Below are 27,278 nucleotides of genomic sequence, written 5' to 3'. Positions count from 1 at the left end.
TTAAAGAAAATGTTATTTGCAAGTTGAACGAGAGCGTAAATTTCCTTATACTACAAATTGCATGGCTACTAATTATTCGATTATACAAAATTTCAGAGGACAATCTCGAGTGACCCGCTTAGTAGCCGACTCGTTCGCGGTCCTAACCGCAGTAGAAATAGTCGTACGTAGCACGACGCACGACAGCATCGTGTACTCGTTACTTGACGCTGTAATTTTTTTTCGGGTCTATACGACCCCGCTTTTCCACCAGTACCACCTATGTTTTCCAACAGTCTTCCTGTAACGTATTTTTCTGAACGTGCAGGATTAATCTAACGCTCTTATCAGTTATTTCGATTTACCAGTACTAGTTAGAACTTTCTTTTATTTCTTTTAGTCAGAATGTCAACAATGGATAAGGATAAGATTATCGAAGGCGCGTTCACAAAATTCTGTGTACTATTTTGTTTACGATAAAGTGTAAATATTTTAACTATTTAAAGAGTCAACAACAACAAGAGTCGCGATTGAATGGAATCCGTTTACATGTACAGCAGTAGTATGATTCGATCATGAATTAGTTGAAGGTGATCGTCGAACAATATTAGAATAGCCATTGACCTGTCAACGCGTCCTATCAGGAGACCCGTCCAATGTCTGCTTTAAACAAACACGTTATACGACCGCTTGTAAATCGTTCGCGTTCTAAATACTCGAAAACATCATAATTGCGTTTACTTGGTTTACATTAGATATCGCGAAAAAGATTACTTTGTGGATCTCCTTTTGCTCGATAGATATTTTCCTTTCCTTCCGAGAGTTCCATTAGCTAATTAAGTCTTTATCAATGATTCTAACTCGCCCCGTGTTTTCGTAACCGTATCTTAATATAACGAAAGCTGAACGTCGATTCCATCACGCGACTTCAAACAACATTAATAATAAATTACTAAGAAAATTGGTGTTCGATAATGTAAAAGCGAAATCTGCGATGCTTTATGCATTTACATGTACATATGTATATACTTGTGGAAATGAACGATAAAAAAAAGGATCAAAGCCATCGCTGAAGGTAAGAGAGAGAGTTAGAGCAGGGGAGACTTTAGTTCGTTCGGTTTAGTATACGCGGTGCAGAGGGTGGCTTGGCCTGTTCTCGTCGGTACCAGGGTGACTGTTCCTGGTTCGTGTCTAGGGTGAAAGACAACAAAAATTAAATAACCATCCACTCGTTTGCGTATAATTTAATACGGATTATTTTTGTGCGCGATTTCGTTTTCTTGCGCCTTTCAACATTAACAATGATCGAAAGCACATAAAGAAACAAAACACGAAATAATGGGTACAGCGTGACTAGCTTGGCAAAGAGTACAGTGTCGAAAGAACAATTGCCGATATTATCGAAATAAAAATAAAAGTGATATTTTTTTGGATTTCTATTTGAATAAACCAAGTTTCGATATTACTTTTATTACGCGCAAATAATTCGATGTTAACAGGACAAGGAGTTGTCTTTAGCGAAATTTTGTTGGAACAAGTGGAGATAGTGGTTGAAAGGTTCTCCAAACACTCATTTTTACGTGTAAACGCAGCCCTTGTTCCTCCCGGAAATTACTCTCCCTTGGCTTAAAATACGGTTGCAGGCTCTTCGGACAGAACACGATGGCCCGTGTCAAATGGTTTCTCTTTACGCGTTCTCTTTAGTATCGTTTAAACCACTTTCAATTATGGTCCAAGATTTTGACACTAACGGTAACGTTCTAACCATAATATGTTTATAATTAAAATAGATGTAGGTATTCTATAGTAAAATCAAATTCCTAGAACAACCACGATTCCGTTATGTTCGCGTATTTCGCAAGAAGAACATTCTCGGCGAGTAGATAGCACGAATCCCTAAAAACTTTGATGTCAGTAAAAAAGATCGGAGATTTGTTAAAATACTTTTTCATAAATTATGTTTAACGTCAGGTCGCAAGGTTTCCTGTCTCAACGTGGATATGATCTTGCAAGAGTACTATAATATCTAATGAAATCTGGTGGTAATCAAGTACAGTGGATTAAAGTAAACGAGTAGAGGGTTCAAGTTTCTTCGTGCAAATCTCTCAGGAAGATAAGGTTGTTTTCTAGGCCACTATCGACTGTCGCGATCGAAGTAAACTCCAAAGTTACATCAACGCGATGCATTATTCATGATGGAATCGGACGGGGTTAAGTCACAGACAGTTTGGTCGGTTGGATGCTGATTAATCATTTAGCGGATTAATTATTGAGGAAAACGTGTATACACGTGGCTGCTTTCTACCCGGTCAAATATTCAAACCGTGCGTATCTCCTCGCGTTCTAATTATCGTTGAACAACTTTCGAATCGACCAGAAGCAACGTTCGATCGCGTCTTTCTAAAATAAATTAGGAGATCCACCCTTATCGGAGATTTCGCTTACGAAAATTCTCGTCGATCGGTGATGTCGCTACAGTTTGTCACACGGTGCAAAAATCGACGTTATTAACAGGATCGCTCTAAAATTCTTGGATTTTATTTTCCGAAATGGAACTTCGCGACTTGGAAATTTTTCAATTTTAAAAATTTAATCTTTACTTTCTTATTCGACTGTAAGAAAATTTCCGTTAGCCGTACGAAACGTCGTATCAGCGAAGTGAATGAGTCGTGTGAAAAGTGGAAGACATAAATGAAAAAGTAGAAGCAAGAAATGATGGAGAAGAAGAAGAAGAAGAGAAGGAAGAGAGAGAGCATTTAACGTAGGCAGTTTTCTCGATGAGACGCGCATATAAATATGCAAGGAAAATTACCCTGAGCGTTATGGTTCGAGCCACGAGCGAGGACACCTCTCGTAGAGGGGTACGAATGCAATATAGATCGAGCCTGGAGGTAGTAGGAGGATAGAGGGAGGGAAAAGAGAGGGAGGACAGTCGGATGGCACAAAGAGGAGGGTGCAGACCGAGGATCGATAGGTATATAGAGGCAGATAGGAACACAGGAAGCGTCTGACACCGGAAAGCTCCTGGGGGATGGCTTCTTACGAGCTAGTTCTGACCGACTGACAACCCGATTCCTTTCCTCTTTTGCTTTTCTTTCAACCACCTTTTGTAAATCTTCGTTCCTCGTATCGAACTCGATTCTTATTTTTATAGATTCGACGGTAAACGAGAAATCGACTCGACCGTTACTTTTACGCGATCGTAAAATGAATTTTATGTCGTCGAAGATTTAAGCGGGCCACTCGGGAAGTCGAACTATTCGCGTTTCAACCGTACATATTTGCAGAACAAATTTTTCGAACAAATTTTTTTTATATCTGCTGTAATAAAAGCATTATTCGACAACGTTTCTTAAACCGTTCGAGACGTAAGTTAATAAGAACACGAACAACAGGAAAGTTGATCGGTATCGAAGTTTGTCGATAAATCCTAATAAAATAAAGAAAATCGAACGTAAAGCCTTCTGCCGCGAACGTGTCGATAAGTCGTCGATAATGAACAAACAGCTTAATCAGCGTGAAACCGCGATAGAACAGAGATTCTCTCGATAGCTCGTCAATAAATACATTACCAACGAGGTTTCGTTGATTGATCCGCAATTATTACAGATTAAAACCACCGCATGAAAAACGTTGGATAGAAGATCAAACGATAAAAGAGATGAAATTGTTTCGTTTGTCGAAATACAAGTTTAAAAGAGCCATCGATAAAAGCCTTTCGAGACCGTCGCCGCGTTTATTCGTCACGTATAGGAACGAAATGAACAATCGACCGATTAAAACGAACTGCCATTTGGCCCGCTCGTAAATTCAATGAATCCACGTTTCCTCTCTCGATTCGATATAAAATACCGTTTTTAAAATAAAAGAGAAAAAGGGACGAGACACTTTGGACGGTGACGTCTCTTTCTGACGCGACCGGCGAAATCCTCGACAAACGAACAATTAATATCGTCGTTTCGGAAACGGACAACAGGAAATCCGCGAATACGTCTGCAAAGAACGCGAATGGAGTCGGGTTAATTGTACACGCGTAAATTAACGGGTCTTTCCCTTTGATCTGGCGCGGATTCCTCGAATGGAAAGGGAGAGAACAGAACGATTGGAATTTCCTTCGTCCGCTACGGGAGCGGCGGTTTGTTCGTTGGAATTTTAACGTCAAGTACTTGTCCTAGCCTGGATCGTTAGGGGTTATTCGCGAATGGCCGCTACATTTTTTACCGTATACGCGTTGCGATAGCCGCCCGAACAACTATCGCGCGAAACGGCAAAAAGCTTTATTAATTCGTTAATCGTGGAGCAACTAATTTGATATTTGCTCGCGACACCAGCACAGACAGCATATCGAATGTACCGATATGGCTCAGCTTCCTTCCGGTTTTGACAGCTCAGGCACGAGCGATTAATTGCCTTTTCGTAGTTTCGGTACTGTCTTCCGCAGCACGGGGCCACGTTAATCGCTATAAATACTCGTCGAACCCGCTGCGAGTACTATATCATCGAGCAATTGTAATTTAGGGTACTTGTGACTCGGACGATTCCCGATCGTATTTCACGAATACATTTGAAGCTTCCGCGCATGTCATGGTGGCACATCCTGAAACGCGTTTAAAATATAGAATTTAGTTATCCAGGAACTTGAGGATATTGGGACACGTGTACACCCGATTAGATCCATAATTCTTTTAACTAGAATCTATAATCTACGATCGATTTCGAATACGATAAAAATAATGCGTAAATCGTAACGCATAAAAAGTGAGATAGCGTGAAAATCGCGTTACACCGGCGACGCCGTGATCAAAGCGGGAACGAAATCTCCAGGGTTTAAAGGTCGATGCACCGTGCGCTAGCTCTCGCATGAACGCGACTCACGGATATCGGTAGCCCCTGTAGAGACGGTGTCCGGCTGTGTTCGCTGTTTACATTATTCCGGGAGATACGCTCATTGAAATCTCTGTACATGGTTTTCGTTCGTATCATTCGTGTTCGCTCGCTCCATCGAGCCCGTATTGCTAGACGCAGCGCTACTCCACACTGGTTAGCGTCAGAGCTTTCGCGTTCCACGCTTTCGAGTTAGGGCTATCGTGCCTCCCCATCCAGATTAACCGATATGCCTGTTGCTCGAAATGAAAGATCCGCGAAAACCACCGGTATACACGGTGTCGATAACCATTCAACTTTACGCGAACTTTACACGGAGCGTGACTCGAACACCGATATTAAGACGCTTCGGATGTCGGAAAAAGTGTCGTTTCGTTAAAGAAAATTTCTTAGGGAAAGGAGAAAATGGCAAATGAGGTTACGATACGGCACGTATACGATACGATGTGGCACGTTGAAACGAAAGCGCCGCAACGTGTTGCACCGAAAAGGTGGAATCCACGGTCCACTCGTTGGTTACGCTCTCGTTCCAGCGTACACGGTACAAGTTCCGCGGTGGGACGAGTAAACAAAGTTGAAAGTTGGCACTTCGCCTGAGCCTATTCACCGTACACCGCAGACGACACGGTTGTTCGTATAGCGCGCGGGGCGCGGGCGCACCACTTCCAGGGACTGGAAACCGGCTACCGGAAACTGAATGCAGTCTGAAGCATCCTGCACCGTGGCGAGTCCTCGGAACGAGCATTGTTTACCCCGCAATATATACGGCTTGCGGCTGTCTGCCGGAGTCTAATAACGCTCATCGATCCAGCTACGGGCTTCTGCCTTTAAATAAGGTTATTAACCCTTTCGCGTTTTAACGCGATTAACGCGATTAACGCGATTAACGCGAAACGATCGATTCGAAAACTATAAACAATTGGTCGATTATCAACGTTCCCGTTCCGAGATTAATTTTCACGGGTGTTGCGAGAAACGCGCGCTGAAACGGCATACCAGCGAGTACGTGGTCGCGTGACGGATCGACGCGTTCAGAGTACAAACGAAACGGTAGAAATTACATTTTTGCGGCAATGCACCTCGGTAATTTGGCGATCCGTCATGCGGCAACGTACTCGTCGGAATGCCGGCTTTATCGCTGCACCATTTAGCGCGTTAATAAAACCGCGAGTTTAAACCGCTTTTCCAACTTTTCCTTCCTTTATTGGACCATCGCCGAAAAGGAAAGAATCGTCTCAAGAATCTACTTTGAAACGCTTTGAAAATTGCTTGGACGAATATACTCCAATTATCGTCGAATTCGTTACTATACTCATACGTCTTCGAATTACCGTAGAACAAGATTATTTCGTTGGTTGATAAGTTGATTCGCGGCCAAGAAATATCGAACGATGGAATTCCAGCGAGGTTTTCAAACTTTTTTCATTCGGAACGTATTGCACGCGATATCGCGTAAAAGTAGAGGCGGCTGTATTTTACGAGCCAGAAGAAAGTTCTTAAGTGGGGATGGTAATACGTAAAAGGGAGGCGTAAAGTGTTAACACAGGCCAGAACAGCAGCAGACACTCGAAACAGCCCTCTTCTTATTCGTTGGCAACCTTCTTCTCCTTCGTCTTCTTTCGCCTTTCTTTCTTTCCCTTCGAGCCTCTTTCATGCTCTCTTCTCATCGGCTTTTTGCTTGTCCATCCGTTTCTTCGGCCTTCCTCAAACTGCTATTACCTTTACATTTTTCCTAATATCTCTTTCTCGAGAGGAAAGGGAGTCTTTCTTTATTCTTCGTTTTTTGCCCAAAGGTTAAGCCACTCTTTACGCCCTCGAGAATTCTTCGTCAAAGAGAAACGTTCGTCTAGACGTCTGTGAAAATAAGATAATTTTCTTCGTAGGTACTTCCTTATTTTATTTATTACGCGATTTTTTTTTAATCGTAAGCGCCTCGTCGAATCCCTTCCGCTTTCTTGCGCGTCGACAAGGACCGCTCTTGCTGTCGAGTATCGCAGAAATAGAAAGGAGTGTCGGATATTTAACGTTGTTCGTAGCATATAATTGCACGCGACGCGTAACTTTGGAGCAATAGCGCAGGCGGTAAAAAGGAAACGCAGCGCAACGCAACGCGAGGTTGATGTCCCACCACCGACGTTCGTGCGGTGGTTTGATTTATGCAGCCGTAAATGCGATCTCTATTAAATGTGTATTCCGTACATAGAGCTCGGGGCGTGGTAAATCACGAGGGTCTGTTAGGCTGCTCCCACGGGGCACAATACAACCCGGCTCCTTTAAGTACGAACTTCGACACGGAGTATTGCCATCAAGAGTTTATAAATAAATTACCAGCGTGATTTCACTTAGAATAATGGGGGCCGGTCCTTTGCCAGCTCCTTCTGCGCGGACTCCCTTCATTGTCCTTCTCTCCCTCTTCCTCGTCCCTCGCTTCGGACGTGAAATTCGCCAATTATCGCGATTACTCCGACTAGTCCGAATGCAGATTAGCGAGGACGAAAATACGATTTCGAAATCGGCGGAGCTCAGGAAGATTCTCGTGGATTCTCGTTATACCGTCTCGTGACGAGACGGAAACGCGACGAAATAAATAGCCGTGTCAATTGTACGTAGCGAGTAACGATACAACGGCGAGCGAGAGTAAGCTTTCGCTTACTCGGGTGCGAAGAAAACGCGTGAAAAGTAACGATCAAACGTTTTTTCTTTCGACGCTGCCGTAATCACGCTCGTTTTGCAATAACTTGATAATTAGAGGCGTGCGAGCGTAACAAGCGAGGAATGCACGGATGAAAAATACGAGCACTTCAGATGAAAGTAATTTAGTACGTTCTACATTCCGGTGTCTCGCATCTGCCACCGTGAAACCACCCTTCTTTCTTTTCTCCCTTATCCCGTACGTTTCGTTCGTTCCTGACACGTCTTACCGACAAAAAAATGCTTGCACACCGGTTAAAAAAGGTTTAAACTCGCTTTCAAAAGTTGCTCTTGGTTCTATGCGTATTCTAATCGCGTTACGTTTTCATTTTCTACCGTGACTGAGGGAATCGTAACGCCTTACAGCTTTGAAAATTAGCTCGAGTCGTATTCGGTGCGCAGAAGGAGTGCCTAGACGTTACGCTATTAATCGGTTAAACTATACATATAAAAAATATAGATAGACGAATCAGATTTTGAACAGGAATGATTCGTGAACGTGTCCGCGATATTTAAATCGAACATGTATACTCCGGTCACGTGTTTCGATATTGTATCTTACGAACCACGCTTTCGCAATCTCTGCAAAAACGGTTCGGTTATGGCCGAGAACAACGGTTGCGCCTAAATTTCTCTTGGAATATTGAATCGCACTCGGCTGATCTGCAAATAACCCTCACCCTGTCACAGTACATACGCTTCTACGTATGCACGAGAATTATATGCATCTTTTCGCCCTGCTAGACGTTTCGTGGTTTCCTAAGGAAGAAAAACGCGCGATATAATAATCGAGATAAATAAATTAGAAAGAATAAAAAAAAATGGTTGGTAACCGGTGGAAAGAAGAGAGTTCGCTTTTGATTCGAATGTTGGCCCGTTGGTTCGAACGAGGGTGTCAAGGAGTAAGGCAAGGAGAGAGAGATTTCGAGAGCGGAATCGGCTGGAGCAGCGTCGCGTCGAGCCGTTGACGAGTCACCGCAGAAAAAGAAGGGAAAAAGAACGAGAGGGAAGAAGAAGAAGAAGAAGGAGGACGAGGAGGTTTGCCGCGATAGCCCTAACACGAACGCACGAGACCTCGGGGAAATCCTAATATTTTAACCACTGGCGAGGAATGAAAGGAGCCGGGTGAGCATGAAAAGGGAAAAAGGGGTGCGCGAATCATCCCTGCGTACCCTTAAACCCTACTGGATAAGGGTGGAACCTGCAAGGTGGGTGGAACTGTATACCCGTTGCGGTACCCCGAGGGAAGTACTTGCAATTAACGCGGTAAGACTCGGCTCTTGCAAGGGGTAGTACACCCTTCTTACCGCCACCCTTTCTTTCTCTCCTCGTCTCTCCTCGTCTCTCTTCGATGTTCCCCCGTCGCCGTTTGTGTACCTTTCTCCTGCTTCTCTCCCTCTGTCTCTGCCGTTCTTGTCCATTTTGTCGCGTTCGTCTCTGTCGAAATGTCTCCAACCCCAACCGTAACGAGTCGTTGAAGCGCTCGCGAGGGACGCCGTAACGCCGGAACAAGCGGGTTCGGTTATTTGTCAGGGATACGCGTAATCGCGCGCGACTCGCCACGCACGCGTGCTGTCAGCCTGTCACCGAAAATCTACGCGCGCGTGTCGCTTAGTATTAACTCGCGAACAACCATATTCGATTTTCTTTCTTTCGATACGCCTCGTTTTATTTAGAAGGGAAAGTATTCGACTGTAGAAATTATATAACGACCGACAATATTGTTACTCACGGTTGCTCGAGCGACGAGTGTACACCGTAAATCCAGCATAATCCGAATCAAGCAGCGTAACGGTTCGAGACGAAAGCGGAAACAACGTAGATACGCGGGGGTCGATAGGTTGATTTGCCGGTAGTACTCCGAGCCAGTGGTTGCTTCGGCCTTTATCGACGATGATCCTCCGGCGTGGCGAGCCCTCGATACCTTATATCCCGATCGGTATTTTCATCGCGAAACGGTCAATCGAAACGAGCAGGACCATCGGAAGATACATCGAAGAAATATGAGGTATCTGGAGATCGCTCGACAGCCTCATTTATCTACCATTTTCCCCACTTGTCCTGATTTCGGCTTCCAATACCACCGTGTTTTCTATTACGGAACGTTCCAAGCGAACGAAATAGGAGATTCAACGTTATCTCGTAAGCTTTGTTCGAGAACCGGAGACAAATCGAATGAAAACAACGATCAAACTCGTGGGATAAGTTCCGTTTCGTTTTATAACGGTGTAATAACCGATAATATTATCAAAAGTGTATTATACGAAATAGTTGATCTTTACGAGACGATGTTACCTATAATTTTACGAGATTGCTATGGTATCGACGCTGTTATTACGAATATAATCTCTTATCTTCCGATTATTCGAGTCCATACAATTTGTTCATTGACCATTTAATATCTTATTACATTAATCTTAGCGCAAAATCTGAAATATCAGCCGTTAAAGTAAGGTTTTCCGTGCCAACTTACGTCCCGAGCGATAGAGATGCGCGTAAATCACAACCGGAAACCAAGTCGGCTTTGTTTCATTAATTGGGAACGGAAAGGAGTCAGCGTCTGCGTCAGCGCTTCGAGCGTTCCAAGTTGGACCACAACCATTTGGCAAATTAGGGCTCCATCGTCGAAGGAATCCATCGACGCCCACGTCGTAGCTAAATCATTCAAAGTACACCGTTAATTAAACTATTATATAGTATCTCCAACTATTTAAAGCCGTCGAACGAAAGAAAGCGTCTCGACATCGAGTCGCTCGGTATTGGCGAAAATCGGTTGACAGCCATCAAACGGAATTGACGCGGTACACGATTCCGATAGACGAGGCGGCCTTTTCACGGGAATCGAGATAGAACGGACACGCTCCAGCATCCACGACGAATGCTAATTAGAAGAAATTCGTCGATACCAGCGAGACGAATTCCCATCCTTTCGACTAGAAGTAACGAGAACGAACGAATCGGTGAAAGAACGTGGGACGCGTCGACTGCCGTTTCAGCGATCGACAGATTTTAACGTGGCTGTTTTGCGAAGTAACGATCGAGTCCGATTCGCGGGTTGTCGCACGATACCGCACCGAATCTATTTTCGAAACATTCTCCAAATATCGGGAACGAGATTACGACGCGAATATTCTTGAACCGGAGCTTTCCAATTAGGATTGCACGAATTCGAAAAACGTAACGAAGGAACGATTTTCAACCGCTTCGACTGCTCTTTCCTGCGCGGAGCTCGTAGATTGGTAGGTTCGAGGATTTTCAGCCAGCGATCGTTCATTAATCACGGGGTTGTCGGTGGAACGAAAGCTCGAAAGCAACGAACGAACATAGAGAGGGAGAATAGAAAAGTTGCCCGTATCCCGGAAATGCGGCTTAGTCACCGGGGTGTCCATTGTGCTTCACTGAGTGCACAGTCGTGTAAAATCCGTGAGGAATGGACGGCCCGAATATCCAGATATCTCCTACGCCCTCCTAACCGTTACGTTCCAAAGCTGCACCACTTATAAACCTCTCGTTGATTCACCCCCGTGTTCCCGTTGCTCCAATAAACCAGTCTTCCTTCCCAAAAATTAGTCTTTACTTATCGTCGCGATTCGACGATTAGTCCGTTGTAGGAATCTGGAAATCTACGATATAAGAATACGCGTAGAAAGTGGTGCGCGATAGAGAAACCGAATAAAGATTTTCAAAATAATTCGATGAATCCGTCGCGTGGAAATCGAGCAAGAACGGTTCGGTTTCTTCCGGGTAGAATTTTTCTAACGGTATACTTTTCTTTTATTTTTTCGACAAGATTCTCTCTAAAGCTTCTGCCCACGACGTCACTGTTTCACGGACCATTTGCTCGCTCGTTTATGGCAGATTCCTGTCACGTACACCTTTCTGATCCGCTGCTGACACCCGTGGGAAGAGGGTGCACGGAATAATTTTGCCTCGTGTATATTCCGCGCTCAACACCGATACGCGAGAACAGACCGGCACGAAACGAGGAAACGGCTAGATTATACGTGGCAGGAGCCAGATGTGTCAACGTGCATGCCTTAGTCTCGTCGTTTCTAGCCTATTCGAGCCATTGTCGTTCCAATTTTCGACTCTTGTCGGAGTACCGATGTTAATCGTGGCCAACAGGAGACGGAGACAATCTTGCCTTATCTTTTCTGCGTAGAAAATAACGCCGATGGGAGATAATCCGATCGGATGCGGGGTCGCGCGTATCCTTCTACCGTTGCTTTAAAGAACTAACTGGAGAACGAGTAACATACGTTCGTAAAATTTGTTTAGCGAGAAAAATATTTGGTTCGACTATGCGCGAACGCTAGTCATACATACACGCGCGGAAAAGAATTTCCAGTGGGAGCGCGTTGTAGGTAAAGGGTTAACGTCCTATCTAGCACCCTCTTGGTCGCTCGTTCACGCGAAAGAAAAAATTGTTGGAGAATATTCCGATCGCGTGACGGATCGGTCTACGATCTGGTGAAATTCGCGTGAAAACGCATTGTTCTAGGCGCGAGCCGCGTGGAAAGTCGCGAGAGGGAAGAAAGCGGTTCGAGAGAACGGGGAGGAAAAAGGAAGTCGGCGATACAGCGTTAATTACGAGACTGTTCGAATCGGTAGTCGGCAGGCGTGACAGGAACGACCTAGCTGTCCAACAATGGAAACTGGGTTAAAAAGTGAAAGGATTCAGAGAGATTGGAGGAGGAACGACCGTGGCTTCTATTCGGCTTTGCTATTCGCTATTCACGCCGCGGAACCCGGAGGCCACGGCAGGGCTTCCTATTTCCTTTCCCCGACTTTCCTCGCTTTCTTTTCAACCCTTGTCTCGCAGAGTGGCACGAGTTTGACGCGTCATTTCTGCTTTTACAAATCCCACCCACGATCTCGCGTCTCTCGAAAATCATCGCAGAAATTCTGTCGTAACGCGTTAGTTCCTTTGAAAGCGAAACCGACCAGTGCGTGGCAACACGCTTCTTACCCCCGAATTCGATCCCTAAATTGCATCTATAACTTTCCTTTACTTCTCGCGAAATAATACAATTTCAAGTATACGTTGTTGTACGTATTTTCAAGTACGTACAAAAAATTGTTATTCAAAATCAGAGTAAAAAGTTGATAAAGATATAATGTCAAATTTGAATGATGTATATAGGATCTCCCTTGATTCGTTAGCGAGTCCTGAGGGTTATCAGGATTTCTTCAGGATCGTCTTACGGTCTCCTAACCGTTTTTTATGAGCTTTCCCCCTCGTTTCTGCTTAGGCACTTCCTACATTCTAGTACCTACGACATAACTTGCTTTCCCTAGACTCCACGGTAAAGTTCCAAAAGCAAATAACGGTTCGATACGTATTGTATCGAAATAAAAAAGATTTTCTGTATTCCTGTGGAATACTTGATTCGTACGGAAGGGTTAAAGGCGCGAAATGGCAGGCTCGTCAAGATTTTTCCACGTATGACACGAGCCTCGAGCTTCCTGTTGCTCGTGCTTGGTAGTCGTTAGTCAAGAATGTGCGAGGCGGAGGACCAACGAGTGACGAGCACGAGAAATGATTAATATAAATCCTTGGACCACTCCTTTCGCGATTCCTCGAGTACGCCCTCTCCTTACCTCGCTACCTGACTTTTCCGCTTTATCGTAGGCCTCGCTTCCTTTCCATTCATTCGTTGTTCCGTTTCTTCCAAATTCAACGGAATCGAACTCGAAGGCTCGGTATATTTTGTCAACGATCTTTCGAAAATTTCAGTGTTTCAAGATGTTCGCGTCGATATACGAATGAACGCGTTCTATTTGCAGGACATCTTCGGTTGAAAATTTCGAAAAGAGGCTTTTTCGATACTCGTAAGCGGATGTAAGGGACAGAGGAAAGCGGGAAAAGCGTCGATATTGCTCGAGTTCGACTAGGAGTAACTAGAGAGTGGCAATTCTCTGTTGTTTATTCGCAGCTTTCCCCACTCGTGGCAAGTGTTTTCGCCTCTTTAGTCTTTGCTGCGCGTAGTGCCGGTCCAAACATCGACGAGCGAACGTACTCGGCGACGAGCTTTATTCTCTTCGATCGGTGGTGCTTGTTTCGTGAAAAACGATTCTATCCCGTGTGAATATCATGTCAACAGTTTTGAGAATTCTTTTCGTCTGTTTTCTTGCGGTGATCGCGATGACACACGCGAAACCCACAATTTACAAAAGAAATCAGGACAACGTTTTCGAACCGGGTGAGTTAACGTTTCAAACATTTCTTTTCCGTCGTTTTAAATTGAAATTTCTTCCTTTCTTTTACTTTCCACACCAGATATTAATAAATTGTGTGATTGGAAATTTTCAATGTTGAAAAAACGGAAAATGTTACGTGTTACTATTCGTTGATTATAAATTGAAATGTTAGAACGTGAATGAGACGGATTTAGCAGCGAACTAGATTAAATATTCACTTGAAATAGTTTTAACGAGTTCAGTATCGATTCGTTAACTTCGACACTGACATTCTATTTAGATACACGTTTTTATCGCTTAAGCATTGAACATTTCCTTCTAAATGACTTTTCGCTATATCGATTTTCTTTCGCGATATCTGTATAAGGGATAGCAAAATGAAGTTGCTTAATTGGTGCTTCGTGATAACGAGCCTTTCGATTTCTTAAAAAATTGAAAGTTTCAGTTTCTCTTTCTCTGATCTCGGTGAAGATCGAGGTCTTGGTCGGAGAGAAACATCTACAAAAACTTTCACCTTAATTGTTGACTCGACAAATTGATACACTCGAGTTCCTCTTTATCCTATGGATATCAGACGGTACTCTCATTTATTCTTTTATTCGTGAACAAATTTATTTTCATGCTTATAATCATGAATTTTATTTATTCACACTAGGAATGATGATGATTTAAAAGGTATTAAGTGTTAATTTAATAATATAGATTCTGATGTAAAATGCGATAACCGGTGAATAAATTGTTAAGGATTCTTCCAACATTCTGAAATCGGTTACGTACACTTGCGTGAACTTCGATGAACAGGTGTGATCTAACAGCCGATGACTAATTTGTACAACACCGATAACTCGTTGATTTCTTGTACCATGTTTGTCCTGTTACTCGTCTCGTACCACCGGCCGTTCGTTCGAAGATGAATAGAAAGCTGATAAATACATCCAAAGCTTAACGCAATGTTTCTATACATATTGACATCCTTTTGCATACAAGTCCTAGCGGTCAATTTGCAATTGTTACACGGAATATTACGTAGGATTTTTTCTTTAAACTTCTATCCGAAGAAATAGCTATTATTATACGACATAAGTCGCGATAAAATGGAGCAACAGTTTCGCTACGATGTCGAACGGATGAAACGTACATAAACCCATTACTCGATCGTTAAAAATGAAAAAAGCAAATAGTGGGCAGAACAGTTTATCGAATGATGTTCGTAACTCGTCGTTGACCAAATAAAGGGCGATCTCGAAACATCCGAATTTCCTTGAGTTTGACAGGTGAGAATAACGGGACGATAACGTCAGTTTACGAATAGCGTGGGCTTCGATTATAGCGAGGCCACGAGGATACGATCAAAGTAGATCGTGTATTCTCTCGCGTATGATCTAGGCTCGCACAAACGCGTGTGTCTCCTCCCTCGATGCTCCTTTTTCTCCAGGAGACCATTAACGCGTTCTATACCGCGTGGGTCACCGCTACTCCTCGACGTTTATCAAAGTCGTATCTTTATTTAAACGGACGAAGGTGTTCTTTCGCTTGATCGCGAAAACAAAATGAGAAAGAGCTAGTGATACGAAACGTGTTAAGTTGAAAAGTGTTTAACGTTTACGCTCATTTATTATTATTAAAGTTCTTTTTGTCGTACCATGAATGTTTTACGACTACGTCCGTATGTGCGAGTACAACATCGAAAGATCAGAAATATGTTTCGACCGGGCACGGCTAGTATTTGGATGGGCAAGTTAATAAAGCTAATGCCATTGAGTTATTAGGCCGTTAGGAAGATTGAGTTATCGGACGATTAGTAACTTCGAGTTATTGGATTATTAGTAACATTGAGTTATCGACTTCTTAATAGCCCTGAGATGTTCCTTCTCTATTAATATGGAACCGCGCGCACCGAGAATCAACGCGCGATTAAAATTCCGATAGAAAATTGAAACACTTCGGTAATTTACGTTTAATCGGTGCTGCTATCAATGGAAATTCGTCGTTATACCGCGCCTTCGAAGAAATTATAATATTAATCGATTTTACCGGGCAACTTTAATGCATATAAATTATTTAACCATTTTTTAACATTCCAAATCGAAAGATCTTGCGTGCGTTACACCTTGTATCGAACAACTCGCGACACATCTTACGCGTTTTATGCTATTTGTAGAAACATCGTGATACAATTGATGACGCAACTTATGTATCGTATGCTAACTACTCTATAGAATTAACGACACACCTTATGCGTCTTAGGCTATCTGTCTAATGCAATCGATGACACACTTCATGCGTCTTACGCTATTTATCCAATGTAATCGATGACATACTTCGTGCATCTTATGCTATCTACTGAATGCAACGGACTACCCACATTGTACATCCTTTGCTATCTATTCTATGTATGTAACCGACGATGCACCTTGAGCATCTAACGCGTCTTGCGCAATTACGCACTTTACGCGTTCTAAAAAAGAGCTACGACTTTAAGATTTCGAAACAACAAGATTTTGTAATTTTAGAAAATAAGATGGACAGTAAATCTCTCGATACATTTTAATGGTCAACCCCAGAAACTATTATCATTATAGTATATGCAGCAATGTTCCAGAAAAGAAAAATAACGAAAGAAGCTGTGCGGTAACACGTGCCTCGAAGTGATGTTGGTTCGGTTCTGGAGGCGCTTTAACTCTCCACTTTGCTTCCTTCAGCGGGCGAAGATTAATAAACCCATTCCCTCGGTTCGCGGACGTACTTCGTTCCCGACTATATGTATAGCCATGTATCGTTCGTTCACGATCTCTTATCCGATCGCGAGGTACCGGAAAAGCAAATCTGTAAATCCTGCTAACGTCCACGGGAAAACTACTCGGAGGAGATAGCAGAGAATCTTGAACGAATCGTCCTTGACTATCGTAACACGATTAGAGAGGAAAAGGAAGGCGAGATGCGGAGGAACGAGAGGGATCGAAGCGATTGCAGTAATGTTGCACGAAGCGCAATCGTCACGCGAATCAGCGATTCGAAAGGATTTACCTGAGCTGCACCGTGATAGTGGAACGCTGGGACATCTGAAAGATATTCGTGTCAATTGTTGCCCTTTCTACTTTGCAAAACACCGTGATTGCTTAACGAAACTCCGGCAATAACTTGGAGCGTGCTTAAAGGTTGATCAACTCGCAAGTTCAACACTCGAGTGCCGGTGATCTTACGAAATGAACACGGTGCTTAGACTGAAACTACCAACTATCATTTTTTAACTAAATACTTTTACGTCAGACTCGCGGTATTACCACTGGTGTAGGAGACCTAACAACTCCGCAGAAATTCGGAGAAAACCTAAGGAGAACCTGACAGAGTCTACGATAGTGGTTTTTATTTGTTTCTTTAACTTATGGAACACTTTTGATTGGAAGAATCATTGAAACTATTCCTGAAACATTGAATAACAGTGCAGAACGTCGCAATATAAGCGACAAACTGTATTTGCCAATGTAATTTTGCCTCTTTGTTTGCTTAATAAAATTGCACTCGATTTAAAACGCCTCAAATTAGATCTGTTTGCCACTATTTAACATTCTAAGGATATTTAAAATATTAGAACACGCTTCATATTATTTCATAATATTAGCCTTCTGTTTATGACGATACTCTTAAACTTTAACGAATTGACTAACGAATGCATTATTAACGATCAGAGACCTATCGATTGGTTTTCGGTCAATAGCCGCGACAACGAAGAGTTTAAAAGGGTATTAATAGGCTTTTCCGTAGAGTACTCTGTTTGTTTAACAAATACTGCAATTAACTTTGATGCAGAAATATTCTCTGAAACGTTCGAACATTATATATACTGCAAAAAAGATACTACAATCTAAATAATAACGATTCCTCGTGGAAAAAGAAATATAATACATCGAAAGTACAGAATAAAATTTTCGTTTGTCTATTTTATATAAAATAAAGATTTTTAACAGTTGTTAAAAATTTAAATATGGTACTTTGAAATCATTTTTTTCCGGAAACAAAGTGTCCTACAAGACTTAGTAATATAATTCGTCGTTTGAATTTATTTTTTTAAGATACGTGTAAAGTATTTTGGGACACCTTATATAATGTTGCATAACGCAAGGTTGGGTGGTATGCTTAATTAAATCGACGAGGCTAAAACTGGTATACATAAAACGTTCTCTCCTGTTCAATATAAAAAGGAACTAAAAAGTTACCGCCTTTCGTTGCGCAATACTGGTAGAAAACCTATCAAACAAAATATTTTTCGTTATAGCACATGAATACTATTAGTTCATTGTTCTCAAAATTACCGAGTGAAATTGTACGGTTTGCATAAGTTTAAAACGATTACTCGTGCATGACAACACCAAGTTTTCAAAATCGCCATAACTTATTCCTGACCAAAGAAAACCAATTTACATCGTATGTATTAGTACTCGAGGAATTCGACAAATGAAGATACAAAATACAACGATTATTGTATGTAACTTTTCATTGTATCGATCCTGTGACTTGTTTGCTGGTATGATAACTAATTCGCGTAAATATCACTCGATACGGTTCAGTACGGCATTCCAACTGACGGAATAGTTGCGCGATCCAAAACCTTCTAATACCTTCACCGTGTACGCGCTCTGACCTTTTCGATTCTTCGACGTTCTTTGTTGCATTTCTAACGTTACGTACCCCAGTCAGAATTTGTCTATGTCCCAAAGAATTTTAACGATTATTCAAGAACGTAAACAAGGATTCAAGACTACTTGCTGTCACTACGTTCTGTAATATAGTGGAGTCTCACTATATGCCTCCTTTTATATGATATGCGGAGCGACTTTTACACGCATTAATGGCACTCTTTCATCATTGTAGGGAATAGATAAATAATTGTACATTTGCAGATTTAGAAATTCCAAATTTTCCAAGTTCAGTTTATGTAGATCATGTTCGCTTCTACAACCGCTTAGTGCCATATATTGAGATTCCACAATTTATATACATATAATTTTAAAATAAAACATGCTCGTTTTTACAGTGATGGTACCAGTTTCATCCACGGTAATCCCTCTTCCGGTTTATAAGGTTGAATACGGTTTGGGATTCATATCGAAGGATAAAAAGGCCCAGTCATCGTTCAAGCCAGAGGGTGGACTAAAACTTATAACGAGTAAGTAACATGAAAATCATTCGATCAGGCAATAATTATTGCACGTGTAAAAATATATTTTACAGTTAAGAAGAATCAAGAGAAAAAGAACATGAGGTAAACGACGACGGGTACGAGTTACCAACTGACATCTCCTCGAGCTCATCGTGATAAATTTTTCTGCGTTTTCGAAGACTACGTCGATGAGATAGTAAATTTGTTAACGTTGTACGTCAGCGTACGATTGTAACTGTAATTCACGTAGATTGTAAGTTAATTTTGTTTACAAATGTGAGATAGAGATACGTTGAATATTGCGTTTCACGCAGTAACAGAAACTTTACACCAAAAATTAATTTACCTCTATGATTAACGTTAGTTAATTCTGTTTTCTTTTTTTGTAAATTTATTAACAGCTATAATACGCGAACGTAAAATCAAAACTTTTTAAACCAAATTGTAGCAAGTATAAAGACAAAATTTGTTAAGTTTTTGTATTTAATTTGAAATATAACCATCGTTTCTGATATCACGTTTATAGTCATTTAATATTCGATATATCTTGACCAATAACTCGCGGAATTGTTACGGAATGATGCAGTAAAAAATTATAAACAATTAATGAACAAAGTCGTAAATTCATTTATTTATAGTTATGATATTTCCATAGGTTCGTCTTCTGAAACAGGAAGGTTTTATAAAGAAATATGATTGATGCAATTTTTATTTACAAGAATTACTTACGCATTTCATTGAATAGGAAATCATCTTGGTATTCTTTGAGAAACTGTGTCGATCTATTTTCATCAAGAAACAGCGAATAAACACGCTTAACGTCATCGATATTTACCTGTAATTAAATATATAAAAGTTATATTAAATGTCTCTGCAATTGTTAAAAGCTATAAAGTAAATCTTTATTGTATTTAATGTAACTTTATCCGTTTAAAAGTTATTACAAAGTGAACATTGCAACAAAAATTACTTCGGTACTTTTTCTTCGCCTACTGACAAGAGAAGCAGTTGTAATTAATTGAATAGCGTATCTTAATGACGTTTCTAACGCTATTCTGGTAAGAACTGTTAAAGCATCGTCTGCCATCTCGCAATCCTCTTCTTCACACCTTATCTTCAAAATTTCCTTCAATTCTTTTTCTTGGTACGGACTTGTAGGAACGATAATCATTCGATCTAACAAGTCTATAGGAATCCCATGAGGACTTTTGTAATTTGTTCCCCTGATTCTTGTAATACCTGTAAAAGCCAACAAGTAATTTTAGTCGAAATAAAATACAATATTTGAAAATAAAGTGGAAGAAAATACCTCTATTTGTAGCCATAATTACAACAGGGGCCATTTCATTTTCGAGCGCCCGGTTGAGGAATGAAAAGCATTCGATGTCGAGCATATGAACCTCGTCAATGAATAAGACACCTGGAACTATTTCAGCCTTTCCCTCTTCTCGCCATTCGGCGACTTTCGCGTTTATTTGATCTCGTACTTCTGACTTTATTTCTCCAGTATCACCAGAGAATAACGCCAAAAATCCATGTGTCCTACTATTTATAACATCAACTTCGTGCAACGTTACTGTATGGACAACTTCTTTGCGTTTTTGCAATTCACCCTCTGGACATTGTACAAAACGAGTTTGTGACCCAGTTGCATCGTAATCACGAGCTCTGGTGAATGATCGACCAAGTCTATTAATCTTTCCTGTGGCTTTGTCGATTGTTATTACGTCGCCTGCTTGTACCTAAGAGAAATAAATAGGTAAGGAAATAATTTCTGAAAATATTCTAGTTTTCAGATCTGGATAGAAAAAAATATACCTTTTCCTTCATTAGACTATCGATCATTTTATTTCCTAAATCATAGATTGTTTCCATTTCTGTTGTTTTCAGCGTTAGTTTACCAACTTTGGCACCAACACCTGTAGCTGGCCTATCCACTTGAATTTCAACTACTTCACCTTCTATAATTTCTGTTTCTTCCTTAATTCGAACACCGATAGATTTTCTAATAGCTTGAGTCAGGGCTTCGGTTTTACTCATCTCTAAAGAATATATTTCTGAACCTGCCATTGAAGTAAACGGAGTATCTATTCCTAAAGCTTGTGCCATTCCCATTGCAATGGCAGTCTTTCCAGTACCAGGTTGCCCTGCTAGTAGTATAGTACGCCCTGCTATTTTACCATCTTTAATCATTTCTAATACAACACCAGCAGCTCTACGTGCCATAAGCTGACCAACCATTCCTTGTGATACCTAAAAACTTCTATTTAATTAATAAAATAGATAATAAGTAATTGCAATAGGGTATCCTTACAATGAATAGATGCAATAGTTAATAGATTTTCTTATTAAATCAAAAATAACTTTGAACAAAATGAATTTGTTTATTATAGGATACCCCTCTCCATACATAATAATAAGTATATTACATGTCGAGGTTCCAAACTGTCGTCTAAACCTAAACCTCTAATATGGGAATGTGCTCCAATTCTTTCTATCCTGGTAATTTCGCGGACTTCTTGAACCTTTGCAGCTGCTGCAGCCTGAAATATAAATATGGTAATGTTAGTACAGTACAATAACATGTTACGCTTACTATGGAATTCATAGAGAATAGATCAAACTTGTAGTTGTCATGACAACATGTTTTACATGCACTGCAGAAAGAGAAGTAAAAAATAATATAAATAATATATCACAATTTAATTTTTGTTATAACATATAGCTAAATAAAACAAAATTTTGTAGAACTTAATCGTTTAACAACATACAATCTCCGTATATAGGTTAGCCGGTATAAATGTAGCAATAACATTCTACGGATGCTAATGTTATCATCAATTGTAAATATAAAATGCTATAAATAATTAATAATTTTAATCCGAAATAGTTCATAATCAAACATTTACCGCCATATTTATTGTTTTTCCACGTGTCTTTATAGAAACTGAACCACACCAAACCAAGCTTTTTGAATTGCTTCGATAGTCTGCTGAAACGCGGTTCAAACTTCATGAATTTACATTAGAGGAACAACTTGTAGTTACATACGATACACATTACATGAGCGTCCTCTGACGAAGAAATTTGAAATTAATAAATTCTACATAGCTTACCAGTTGTTTTTGCAACAATATGGCGGGAAAATATTAACAAAAATTCAAACTCATTTGTTCCTTCTGCGACTTTCAAATCCTTGAAAAGTGCATAGAAATTGAAATTGAAAAAATGCATCTTACAATCACTAATTTTTCAAATATCGTATTAATGTTTTGAAATGAATATTTATTTAAAATAAACGACGACTGAGTCTTCTTGTACATTATAAGAAAATTGAAAATTTGTATTTTTTTAATCGTGATAAATACACGATTACATTTAATTTGATTATTTAAACAAGTATTTATAATTATATGACCAAACAAATTTATTGTATATCTAATTTACATTTAACAAATAAATAAAAATAGTAAATGATGTTTAAACGTTTAAACATTTTGAATTCTCTCGTATAATTTTTTTCGCATAATATAGCATTTATAGAGCAATTTACATACATACATATTCCTTATTGCCGAAAATAAACTGCATTAGTAACTGCATCAGAATGTGTGTATTTTACTTGTTCTTGTATCCTGGTGGCACGTACCCGCGTCATCGGAAGAAAAAGACTGATCATAAGCCAAAAACGATTTTATAGCCGCTCAAACTTTGAGATATCTCGTGCCATCTGTTGTTGCGACAGAAATTCAAGCAATGCTTTTATCAGTGAATCGTCGAAGATTCGTCGGGTTCAAAGTAGGTCGGGAAGCCGACTCAAGCTCCGTTGAGCCCTTGTGACCTTTCGTAGTTTGTGGTGACCTTCACGCGAGGTTGACCGTGGAGTTATTCGTGAGTCCGTCCACACCTGCTCTTCGTCTTTTCTCTTCTTTGTCGTGAAACATTATTTCAAGAGGAAGTAAGTATAATTTCCGGCCGTGTTTCATTTTCGGCAAGTGTCATGGAAGAAGATCTCTTTCATCGTGTGCTTGAATGGAGCCGGCATACCCCTATAAAATTACCTTGCGCTGTCATTGACCTCGAATAAACTCATTGAAGAATCAACGTGCTTCTTTTGATACTAATATTTCATCGATGAACTTGTGCACGCGTTCAATTTGTAATTCTACCGTTTTGATCTTGATTTTGAAATAAAAGAATTCTTTAACATCGTTTTAAAGCGAAATGAAAGTTATATCGAATTATTTATTGTAGTTTTAATTCATATAAATGATAATATGTTTCATTATTTTTATGATTTAAACAGTTTTAAAATAAACTGAATATTTCTTTGATATATACAATTTTTTTATATAATTATAAAATAAATTTTTTATTTTTTTTAATAAAAATATATGTAAAAAGAATTTGAAATATACATTTAAAAATACATTAATTAAGAATACTTATTTTTATGATAATTAATAATAGATTACATACATAATACTTATGTGTATTCCAAATCTCTAGAAATACAGTATTGCATCAATGTAAACATTCACCGATTTAAATTTATGTTATGTAAATATAGACCTTAAGAGTCAGCAAAATGTCAAGGGAACGTGTATCTAGAAGATTTTATCGTATGGACAGCAGTAATGATTTACTTGAATTTATGGATCGTGGATACACTGCACAACATGAAAATCGATGGAATTTTGAAGTTGCATGGGAAGCTGCGAACAAAGGTATACAACATTTATTAAAGTATGATAAAAACTTTTAAATTCTTTACAATTATTTTGAAATACTTTATTGTTAGTTGGTGGTATATACACGGTAATACGTTCAAAAGCTTTTGTGTCAACGGAGGAAATGGGAGATCAATATTGTCTTATTGGTCCATATAAGGAAACTTCAGCTAGAACTGAAGTGGAGGAAGCAGACTTTCCAAATAATAATCCATTGCATATAGCTGTTCAAGTTTTACGTGACCAAGGATTTAAAGTAGGTGTAAATAAGGGATTGAAAAAAGTAGCAGAAGAAAGTACATAATAAATTATATATAGACTGTAAAAAGCAATTTTTTGTTTCAATCAACATTACATATTTACAATGCTAAAATAATTTATTATGTTCTAAGAATAACTATTTGGCTGTGGTCCAGGCACATGGCTAGAATTAATTCAAGGGCAGCTATCTTCATAAGTCAATTATGTAGTTATTATGTGCTTCATTCTGTTTTCTACAAAATCTATACAAAGTTAAGAACGAGGAAGATTTATTTTATCACAAAATAAGAGCTTTTATTGAGGTGGTAACAGGGACATGGCTAGTCGATGGAAATCCACAAATAATTCTCTTCGATATTGGAAGTGCAGCTTGGAAATTGGATGAATACAAACAGGAATTGTGGAACACATGTAATCTTGGAATACCTCATCTTGATATAGAAGCAAACGATGCAGTTATCCTTGGCTATCTTGTTTGTCAATTTATCACTGAATTTAGGTAAATTTTATATTAGAGTATAATTTAGCTATATGGTCTTTGATGGCGCTAAATATTTGGAAAATTGGAGTTTAAAGATATTAAAGTTCGGACAATTGTTTTTACGAAAATCTGTTATTCGTTTTTATTTTCTACTATATTGTAAATAATTTTTAAAATTTTAGAAAAGCTGCAGAGGGATATTCAGATGTTCCACCTCGTGTAGTGGTACACTGTCATGAATGGCAAGCAGGTGTAGGCTTAATTGCATTAAAAACTAGGCACGTGGACGTAGCTACAGTTTTTACTACGCACGCTACTCTTCTTGGAAGATATCTTTGTGCAGGAAAGATTGACTTTTACAATAATTTAGATCAAGTACGAATACTAATAATAAGAATATTGGAAAATATTAGAATGGTATTTTATGGTTATTCTTTTACAGTTTAATGTTGATGAAGAGGCAGGCAAACGCCAGATTTACCACAGGTATTGCATGGAACGAGCAGCCACGCACCTAGCAGATATATTTACGACCGTTTCAGATATAACAGGTTTCGAAGCCGAACATTTGTTGAAACGAAAGCCAGACATAATTACACCAAATGGTCTAAATGTAAAGAAATTTGCGGCGATACACGAATTTCAAAATTTGCATGCTGTCAGTAAAGAAAAAATACACGAATTTGTTAGGGGACATTTTTATGGGTGCGTATCGTTAATAAGGTATTCATGTCGTATTTCTTCTTATTAAATTTTTGCATTATCGTTTTAGACATTATGATTTCGACTTGGATAAAACTTTATACTTTTTTATTGCTGGACGATATGAATTTGGAAACAAGGGCGCCGATATATTTATCGAGGCTTTAGCCAGACTAAATCACTATTTAAAATCATCTAGACCCGACATAACTGTAGTCGCTTTCCTTATTTTTCCAGCGCGTACTAATAATTTTAACGTAGAATCGTTACGAGGTCATGCTGTAAGTTAACAAATGTTTTTTTTTTTATTTTATTTGAGAATTTTTTAATTTCTCAAAGTGATAACAGTAAACTTTGCTCATTGAAGGTTACCAAATCATTGAGAGACACAATCAATGACATACAACAGAAAATAGGAAAACGTATGTACGAATTATGTCTTTCTGGTCGCATGCCCGATGCTCAAGATCTTTTACAGAAAGAAGACACTATTAAGATTAAACGGTAGTATTTTAATTTAACCAACTTAAATATAAATTGTAGCTATAGTAAAAGTATTTGAATTGTGACTTCCGTGTTGTAGGTGTTTATACGCTTTACAAAGAAACGGATTACCCCCAATTACCACGCATAACGTGATTGACGATTGGAACGACCCGGTCTTAAATGCTATCAGAAGATGCAATCTTTTCAATACAGTTCATGATCGGGTCAAGGTAACAGGAATCATTATATCATGTTATCTATAGAATAGTACTCCATTTGAACATGAACATATTTTCAGTTCTCGGTGCTAAAAGTATACTTGTTGAATTGTAACAATGGCTACTAATTACTACTAATTGCTATTTCATATTTTAGATAGTGTTTCATCCAGAATTTTTATCATCGACAAATCCATTATTTGGTCTCGACTATGAAGAATTCGTCAGAGGGTGTCACTTAGGAGTTTTCCCCTCATATTACGAACCTTGGGGATACACTCCAGCGGAATGTACTGTTATGGGTATTCCTAGTATAACTACGAATCTATCTGGTTTCGGATGCTTTATGCAGGAACATATAGCCGATCCCATGAGTTATGGTATTTATATCGTGGATAGAAGATTCATTGGCTTGGAGAGTACCGTTCAACAACTTGCCCATTACATGTTTGACTTTGCACGACTCAGTCGTCGGCAACGTATTATTCAAAGAAATCGTACTGAACGTCTTAGCGATCTTCTTGACTGGAGAAATCTTGGCATCGTTAGTTCATATTCTGTTTGAATTTTAATATTTTTTAATTGAGTTCATTTTAATTTCATTGCTGTTTGCAGTATTATCGTCAAGCCAGAATGAAAGCTTTGATAGCCGTTTATCCTGAACTAGCTTCTGAATACGCCGAAGGTGGAGTAGGTCGTTTTAGCTATCCCAGACCTATTAGCGAACCGCCATCACCCTCTTCTTCCAGACACACTACTCCGGCTGCTTCGGTTCATGGTTCTGATGACGAAGATGAAGACGAAGTTGACGACGAGAAAGAGGTTTCTAATGTTATCTATAACTATATTATTTTGAAGTCAATTTACTAACTTTTCTGTTTCAAATATTAAATTATTATTTTATCTAATTACAGCTAGAGGAGTTGCGGCAAACAAATGGTAGATAAACGATTGAAATAATTGAAAAGGACAGTAAACGATAACTCATACTAGATGAAGACGTGAAGACTTTACGATAATAGTGCCAACAATTTGACCAGTATGGTATTCCTACGAGAAAAATTAACCAATAAGCTACTCATTATATTTCATTTTTGCAGTTTCTCATCGTTATTTCCGTAACATACATTCGCGAAAAATTCAATCATAACAGAACAGTATTTACACATGACACGTAAAATCGTTACAAATAAGTCTTCCACGAATCATACCCCCGCGTTTTGAAATAGTAATATTGTTGTATTTTGAGAACTATATTTGATGTTATATATGTATACGTATATTTAGCCAGTGTTCCTATTATATATATAAAGACAGCTATATTTTTATGAAAATTAGCGCGCGCAAAAGAGTTTGAGATTTTTAGTTGTCAAAACACCAGGAAGATCTATAATTGCTCCTCTGTGATTCTTTTATGCGTTGATATCTGAAAATAAAACTTCTTAAAGTTTGTTACGTCTAGGTTTTTAATTGTAAATTTTAAA

General features: G+C 39.4%; 4 protein-coding genes across 6 annotated transcripts in view; 2 read left to right on the top strand and 2 right to left on the bottom strand.

Moving 5' to 3' along the window:
* The first annotated feature begins 13,254 nt into the window (after positions 1-13,254).
* On the top strand, positions 13,255-19,428 carry LOC100884056 (uncharacterized). Its single transcript, XM_003700447.3, has 3 exons — positions 13,255-13,757; positions 18,791-18,922; positions 18,988-19,428. The coding sequence occupies exons 1-3, from the start codon at positions 13,649-13,651 to the stop codon at positions 19,020-19,022; spliced, it is 276 nt and encodes a 91-aa protein (XP_003700495.1). The 5' UTR covers positions 13,255-13,648; the 3' UTR covers positions 19,023-19,428.
* A 91-nt stretch (positions 19,429-19,519) lies between these two features.
* rept (RuvB-like helicase 2 rept) lies at positions 19,520-21,958 on the bottom strand. Of its 2 annotated transcripts, none has more exons than XM_003700448.3 (7): positions 21,826-21,958; positions 21,346-21,459; positions 20,735-21,169; positions 20,226-20,658; positions 19,887-20,155; positions 19,646-19,751; positions 19,520-19,580 (listed from the first exon to the last, which is right to left on the bottom strand). In XM_003700448.3, exons 1-7 carry the CDS (start codon positions 21,829-21,831, stop codon positions 19,555-19,557), a joined length of 1,389 nt encoding a protein of 462 aa, XP_003700496.1. In that variant the 5' UTR covers positions 21,832-21,958; the 3' UTR covers positions 19,520-19,554. The 2 variants fall into 2 exon arrangements, with proteins under 2 accessions (XP_003700496.1, XP_012154235.1); XM_012298845.2 differs by having other exon boundaries at positions 19,520-19,577.
* Positions 21,959-22,547: 589 nt separating this feature from the next.
* Positions 22,548-27,249, top strand: GlyS (glycogen [starch] synthase). Its single transcript, XM_003700368.3, has 12 exons — positions 22,548-22,874; positions 23,487-23,643; positions 23,718-23,902; positions 24,210-24,406; positions 24,571-24,763; positions 24,831-25,093; positions 25,161-25,371; positions 25,458-25,594; positions 25,674-25,806; positions 25,952-26,338; positions 26,410-26,616; positions 26,709-27,249. The coding sequence occupies exons 2-12, from the start codon at positions 23,505-23,507 to the stop codon at positions 26,739-26,741; spliced, it is 2,085 nt and encodes a 694-aa protein (XP_003700416.1). The 5' UTR covers positions 22,548-22,874; positions 23,487-23,504; the 3' UTR covers positions 26,742-27,249.
* Wdr62 (WD repeat domain 62) overlaps positions 22,897-27,278 on the bottom strand; it is an 80,715-nt gene continuing 76,333 nt past the window's right edge. The window contains exon 25 of one of the 2 annotated variants that reach the window (XR_013038311.1): positions 22,897-22,965. The gene's annotated coding sequence lies outside the window, so the exon portion shown is untranslated. Of the gene's footprint in view, positions 22,966-23,740; positions 26,637-27,278 lie in introns of those variants that run through there. The other variant, XR_013038312.1, reaches the window with a different exon arrangement.

This window comes from Megachile rotundata, chromosome 1 (genome assembly GCF_050947335.1).
Source record: "Megachile rotundata isolate GNS110a chromosome 1, iyMegRotu1, whole genome shotgun sequence".
In the NCBI taxonomy this organism is placed as follows: Eukaryota; Metazoa; Arthropoda; class Insecta; order Hymenoptera; family Megachilidae; genus Megachile; species Megachile rotundata.
Note: the sequence above shows the minus strand (reverse complement) of the source record. Positions and strands in the feature narration are given on the sequence as shown.

What these genes read in the sequence shown, in the direction of transcription:
- LOC100884056 (XM_003700447.3), top strand. Translation starts at nt 13,649, where the DNA reads ATGTCAACAGTTTTGAGAATTCTTTTCGTCTGTTTTCTTGCGGTGATC. An exon ending in GGACAACGTTTTCGAACCGG is followed by an intron (nt 13,758 to 18,790) that starts GTGAGTTAACGT and finishes TCGTTTTTACAG; the next exon opens with TGATGGTACCAGTTTCATCC. An exon ending in TGGACTAAAACTTATAACGA is followed by an intron (nt 18,923 to 18,987) that starts GTAAGTAACATG and finishes TATATTTTACAG; the next exon opens with TTAAGAAGAATCAAGAGAAA.
- rept (XM_003700448.3), bottom strand. An exon ending in ATAGTCTAATGAAGGAAAAG is followed by an intron (nt 20,659 to 20,734) that starts GTATATTTTTTT and finishes TATTTCTCTTAG; the next exon opens with GTACAAGCAGGCGACGTAAT. An exon ending in AATTATGGCTACAAATAGAG is followed by an intron (nt 20,156 to 20,225) that starts GTATTTTCTTCC and finishes TGGCTTTTACAG; the next exon opens with GTATTACAAGAATCAGGGGA.
- GlyS (XM_003700368.3), top strand. Translation starts at nt 23,505, where the DNA reads ATGTCAAGGGAACGTGTATCTAGAAGATTTTATCGTATGGACAGCAGT. An exon ending in TACGTGACCAAGGATTTAAA is followed by an intron (nt 23,903 to 24,209) that starts GTAGGTGTAAAT and finishes GCTTTTATTGAG; the next exon opens with GTGGTAACAGGGACATGGCT. An exon ending in GTTAGGGGACATTTTTATGG is followed by an intron (nt 25,094 to 25,160) that starts GTGCGTATCGTT and finishes TTATCGTTTTAG; the next exon opens with ACATTATGATTTCGACTTGG.